The sequence below is a fragment of the Solanum dulcamara genome, chromosome 1, assembly GCF_947179165.1.
Source record: "Solanum dulcamara chromosome 1, daSolDulc1.2, whole genome shotgun sequence".
NCBI lineage: Eukaryota > Viridiplantae > Streptophyta > Magnoliopsida > Solanales > Solanaceae > Solanum > Solanum dulcamara.
In genome coordinates, this window is record NC_077237.1 from 48,563,602 (window position 1) to 48,570,439 (window position 6,838).

General features: G+C 35.3%; 1 protein-coding gene across 1 annotated transcript; it reads right to left on the bottom strand.

Moving 5' to 3' along the window:
- Positions 1–265: 265 nt before the first annotated feature.
- Positions 266–997, bottom strand: LOC129893005 (uncharacterized). Its single transcript, XM_055968502.1, has one exon. The coding sequence runs from the start codon at positions 995–997 to the stop codon at positions 266–268; it is 732 nt and encodes a 243-aa protein (XP_055824477.1).
- Positions 998–6,838: the final 5,841 nt, after the last annotated feature.

Consider the following 6,838-nt stretch of genomic DNA (forward strand, 5'->3'; position numbering starts at 1 on the left):
ATAAACTTTGTACCTTGTGTAGTTTGAAAGGCAACTGAACCTTTTCCATGTGCATCAACCGTTTCACCATTTTCCATCCTAACTTTAGCTTTGAACAACTTGTCAAGTGTGTGAAATAAGAGCTCATTGCATGACATATGACTCGTGAATCCACTGTCTATGAACCATGAGGATTTGTTGCTTGTGTTTTCTTCGTGAGAAGCCATAAACAAGCTTTCTTATTCCTTTTCGACTCTTCAACAAAATTTGCCTGTTGCGCATGATGTTATTGTGGTTTATTCTGCTTGACCCTGCAATTTTTCTCAATATAACCCATATTTCTACAAAATCTACACTGAATGGATGGCTTTCCTTTGAACCAACAGTCTTTTTCTTGATGATTGGTTCTTTTATAGTGGCTACAAGGTGGAAACTTTCCTTTCTTTGAAGATTCCTTCCATGGTTTTCTCTCTGCTACTGTATCTCTTTCCATCCTTCTATTGTCCTTCACAGGCTGCTTGCCTTTATGTTGTGCCTGAAATGCCACTTCTGCTACTTCTCCATCTCTTATACTTATACTTGATCTTTGTTCTTGGGCCTGTAACTTGCCGATCAGTTCTGCAACTAATAAAGTCTTCAAATCACAAGATTCCTCTATTGCTGAAATCTTGGACTCGAACCTTGATGGTAAGCTTATCATCATCTTCTCCACCACCTTTGAATCTGAAAAGGTTTCACCCAACAACCTAATTTGGTTTACAATTTCCACAAGTTTGGCAGAATACTCTTTCACAGTATCTCCTTCTTTCATCCTTAACATCTCAAATTCTCTTTTGAGAGTTAAGAGTTTGACAATCTTCACTCTATCACTTCCATCGAACTCCTCTTTTAACTTCTCACATGCTTCTTTAAGTTTTTCACAAGTCATTATTTTTGTGAAAATCATATCTGAAAGTGCTGAATAAAGACATGTGAGAGCCTTTGATTTCCTTGACTTCGCATCTTCATAAATCTTCATTTGTGTAACTATTGGATTTGGTCAAAGTAGAAGAGGATCATCTTTCTTTCAATTGTTTCCCATACACTAAGAGCTTTGAAATAAGCCTTTATCTTTATCACCCATATGTGATAATTTTCTCCTTTAAATATAGGAGGGCCTGTACCCAAGAAGCTGTTGGATGCCATGTTACTGCTGCTCAGCTCACCTTAAAAGAACTGGAGTAAACCTTAGCGTTCTTGCCTTCACAGATCCCTCAAGAAGAAGGGCTCTTGATACCACTGTTAGACTTTTAAGAAAAGATAAGATTCAGCAGAATGTTTATTTCATTCATATAGCATATTACAAAAGACTTACACATACATCTATATAAGCTTTTCAAAAAGTAGTAGATATCATACCTATTCAATCACTTACAAAACATATTCCATAAAATAAGGATTACCTTTCCTTTACAAACCAAAGATAATATTTAAAAGAGAACACTATTAGACTAAAGAATATCTAAAAAGTCTCATTTTCTAACAGATGCTTCATTTATTCCTTCCACTTTCAGTTTGATGTTCAAGTTTCTTTCTATTTCTTCAATGTCAATATTGCATTCATTATTTGGTTGTCCATAACCTTCTCATTTTCCTTGCCAATCCCTACTTTTTACCTCTTTTCTTTGACATCAGGATATTACATTCCTCTGGAGGAGGAGAGGGGAAGCCGTATCAGAAATACACATAAAAGGTGGTGTCAAACTATTCCAATTGAACCAGAAGTGATTTTAACGTCATTGATTCTATTATCATCATTATTGAGCAAATTGATGGAAGTGGTTTTTGAGCCATGCAATTAACTTGTACATACGTTATGAGTATTATATATCTTTTGCATAATATGGGCTATTGTTTCCTGATTCATCTTAACCAAAGATTTTGCTGGTTACCTCATAGATGTATAGCTAACTCTTTGTTTGGCTTTAAATGATAGAAAGATCTGTCTAAAGAAATACAAAATAAAGTTACATAAAGGAATGCAGCAAAACCCTAGATTGACCAATAGGGTAGTTTTGGACGCACATTAATTAGTTAGACTTTTATGGAGGATACTAAATTCCAAATTATCTCAATTCATAAATTCAGTAATCTACAACTCCTGATATTACTAGAAATAAGATGACTACTGTGAATTTATGGTTGTAGATGTTTTAAGAATATAAGCTTTAAGGTCCTCACTTATTTTTCTTTCTAGGAAAGGCAAATACTATGATTTGAGTGATTTTGCACATGAACCATCTTTAGATATTCGTGCAAAACTCAAAAGTAACTTTTAGACAATCCATTTTTAAGGAAACTTATCATTGACCTATGTTTGATGAACTTCCTCTTACCCAGAGAGGAAGCAACAAAGGTGTGAAACTCTGAAGTTCAGTCTAATGGGACCCAAGTTATAGGTTAATACAAATCTGGTAATCTATAGCTTTACACATATATTACTTGGGAAGCTATGTTAACTTCATGAATTATTTCGATGAATTTTCAGTTTTAAAATGTTTTACGTCAAATCCACTTTCCGATCTCTGTGTTAGATGTTATTGAAAGAGTCAACAAAGGTTGTTGTGCTGCTGTCAACAAATACATAAATGAAAGAGTCAAGAAAGGCAACATTTCAACAAAGGCTGTTGTCAACAAATGCAACGCGTAATATTTTTTTTTATGCATTTTTAGTTATTATAAATAGAGGGTATTCTGCCCTCATTTAAATCATTCAGAAAAAGAAAGTAAGAATACAAAGAGAGTTATACACCAAGATAAATATTATAGTCTTGAGTGTCCTCTTTAGTGAGTTGTTTCTTTTACAAGAGAGGAGTGCTAATTGTTATCTTTTCCTTGTATTTGAGAGTAGTGTACTCTTATATTTTAATAGTAAAATCCTTCTACCCCGTGATTTTTCCCCTCTATCTGTTTGAGGAGTTTCTACATAAAATTCTCGTGTCTAATTTATTTTTATTATTTATTATCATATTAAACTTAAGTTGTGGTGCTTCCTCCTCACAATAATGGTATCAGAGCCCTCGATTATTCTATCTGTTTTATGTGAAGGTACTATCTGTGAATAGTAAATTTTGGTGACAGTACAGTTTGTCATGATTATTCACAAAAATATTCAGAAATGATCTAGAAGGGTGTAAAGCAAATAACAATGTCTAGTACAACAAAGTTTGATGTTGAGAAATTCAATGGGACTAATTTCTCATTGTGGAAAATAAAAATAAGAGCGATATTGAGAAAGGACAGTTGCTTAGCTGCAATTGAAGGTAGACCCATAGATTTTATTGATGACAGCAAGTTGAATGACATAGACAGCAACGCAGTTGCTGATCTACACTTGGCACTAGCTGATCAAGTGTTGTCTAGTGTGGCTGAAAAACGGACGGCGAAGAAAATATGAGATATTCTTACAGGATTGTATGAGGTCAAGTCTTTTCATAATAAAATCTTCTTAAAAAAAAGATTGTACACTCGTCGAATGGCAGAGTCCATATCAATTACTGAACACATCAATACTTTGAATATTCTGTTTTCACAACTTACAATAATGGGTTGTAAAATAGAAGGGACTGAACGTGCGGAGCTTCTACTTCAAAGTCTTCCTGACTCATATGATCAACTCATCATCAACCTGATGAACAATACAGATAGTCTAGTTTTTAATAAAATTGCAGCCGTTGTCTTAGAAGAAGAAAATCAGTGCAAAAATAAGAAAGACAGATAAGTAAGTTCGCAGCAAGCTGAAGCTTTGATGATAGTGAGAGGAATACCAATGGAATGTGGCCCTAGTGAAAGTAACAATCATGGTAGATCTCAATCAAGAAATAAGAAGAATATCAAGTGTTACAACTATGACAAGAAAGTGCACTTCAAGAAAGATTGTCGGTTCAAGAAGAAGAGTGAACACCTTGAGCCATCAAATGTTCAAGGGAATGTTGCATGTACCTCAGATGATGGCGATATTTTATGTAGTGAAGCAATATCAAATAATGAAGGCAGAAAATATTTCACTAATGTCTGAATCATGGAGACAGGAGCAACATGGCACATGACTTCTTAGAGAGAATGGTTCCATCAATATAATCCTATCTTAGGAGGGTCTATGTTCATGGGAGACAATTATGCTTTAGATGTTATTGATATTGAGTCCATCAAAATAAAAATATATGATGGAACGATACGCACTATTCAGGAGGTACAACATGTAAAAGACTTGAAGAAAAATCTATTATCTTTAGGACAAGTAGATGATAATGGATGTTCATATAAGATTCATGATGGAGTCATAAAAATATCCAAAGGAGCGTTTGTAGTGATGAAAGCGGAAAAACTTGCTGCAAATCTATATGTGCTTAAAGGTTAAACACACCAAGAAGGATAAACATCAACTGCGTCATCAAGTTCATTTGAAGAATCAACGATGATATGGCATCATAAACTTGTCCATATGTCGGAATGAGGTTTGAAGATTCTTACTGAGCAAAAGCTTCTTTCAAGGCTCAAAAAGATTTTAATACCCTTTTGTGAGCATTGTGTTACCAGTAAGCAAAATAGACTGAAGTTTAGCAGTTCCTCTGCTAAAAGCAAGGAAATATTAGATCTGGTTTACTCTGATGTTTGGCAAGCACCGGTGGATCCCTAGGAGGAGCGAAATATTTTGTGTCATTTATCGATAATTACTCTAGGAGAAGTTGGGTGTATCAAATTAAGAGAAAGACAGATGTTTTTCCAGTTTTCAAAGAGTTCAAAGCATGGGTAAAACTTGAATCTGAGAAAAAGATCAAGTGTTTGAGGACAAATAATGGAGGAGAATACACTAGTGATGAATTTGATAACTTCTATAAATAAGAAGGTATTAAATGGCAGTTCACGGTGGCATATACTCCACAATAAAATGGAGTAGCAGAGCGGATGAACAGAACCTTGTTGGAACGAACAAGAGCTATGTTAGCAATTGCAGGGTTGAAAAAACAATTCTAGACAGAAGTAGTCAAAACCGCCTATTATGTGATCAATCGGTCACCATCAACCGCAATTGATCTAAAAACGCCAATGGAGATGTGGACAAGAAAACCAGCTGATTATTCTCGCTTACATATATTTGGAAGTCCTGCTTATGTTATGTACAACACCCAAGAAAAATCAAAGTTGGATCCAAAATCCAAGGAATGTATTTTCTTAGGGTATGCTGATGGAGTCAAGAGATATCACTTGTGGAATCCTACTACCCGCAAGGTGATAATCAGTAAGGATGTTGTATTTATTGAAAACAAGATAGAAGCAAAATAAGGTAGCACTTCAAAATAAAAACCAAAGACTACTACTGTTGAAGTTGAAGAAATAGAAGAAGTTTTAGTTTCTTCTGAAGCAGCACCAGAGCACGAAGAACAAGAGTAAGCTGAGATCGAAACTCCACAAGTTTGAAGGTCAACTAGGAAGAGAAGAGAACCAGCTTGGCACTCAAATTATTCTATGGAGAGCAATATTGCATACTGTCTATTAACAGAAGATAAAGAACCTTCAACTTTTCACGAGGCTATAAAAGGCCAAGAATTATCTCTGTGGATGGCAGCAATGCAAGAAGAAATTGAAGTTCTTCATAAAAATAAAACATGGGATCTTGTTCAATTACCACAAGGAAGGAAGGCCATTGGAAACAAATGGGTTTACAAGATCAAACACAATAGTAATGATCAAGTGGAGAAGTATCTTGCAAGATTGGTGGTGAAAAGATTCGCTCAGAAAGAAGGTATAGACTTCAATGAGATATTTTCTCCAGTGGTTCGACTCACAACAATTCGAGTGGTTTTGGCGATGTGTGCTATATTTGACTTGTACTTAGAGCAGTTAGATGTCAAAACTGCATTTCTTCATGGAGAACTTGAAGAAGAAATTTACATGTTCCAACCAGAAAGTTTTAAAGAACAGGAAAAAGAGAACTTGATTTACAGGTTGAACAAATATCTATATGGTCTCAAACAGACACCGAAATGTTGGTACAAGAGATTTGATTCCTTTATTATAAGCCTTGGATACAACAGACATAGTTCAGATCCTTGTGTTTATTACAAGAAATTTGGTGATGAAGATTTTGTTATTTTATTGTTGTATGTTGATGACATATTGGTAGCAGGCCCCAACAAAGATCGTCTGGCAAATTTAAAGGCACAGTTGGTTAGGAAGTTTGAAATGAAGGACTTAAGACCAACAAATAAGATTCTAGGGATGTAAATTCACCGAGACAGAAATAATAGGAAAATTTGGCTTTCTCAAAAAAACTACTTGAAGAAAATCTTGCGACGCTTCAAGATGCAAGACTGTAAGTCAATTTCTACCCAACTTCCTATTAATTTCAAGTTATCCTCGAGTATGAGTCCTAGTAATGAAGCAGAGAGGATGGAGATGTCTCGAGTACTGTATGCATTAGTTTAATGTTAGCCATGGTATGTACAAGACCTGACATTGCACAAGCAGTGAGAGTGATCAATCGATACATGGTTAATCCTGGTAGAGAGCATTGGAATACTGTTAAGAGGATCCTAAGATACATCAAGGGTACCTCAGATATTGCAATGTGTTATGGAGGATCAGACTTTACTGTTAAAGGTTATGTTGATTCAGATTATGCAGGTGATCTTGATAAAAGCAAGTCCACCACAGGTTATGTGTTTACTCTTGCTGGAGGAGGTGTAAGCTGGGTTTCAAAACTGCAATCTATCGTGGCTACATCTACGATGGAAGCAGAATATGTAGCAACTACACAATCTAGCAAAGAAGCAATATGGATGCAGATGTTACTGAGGAGATCGGGCACAAACAAGAA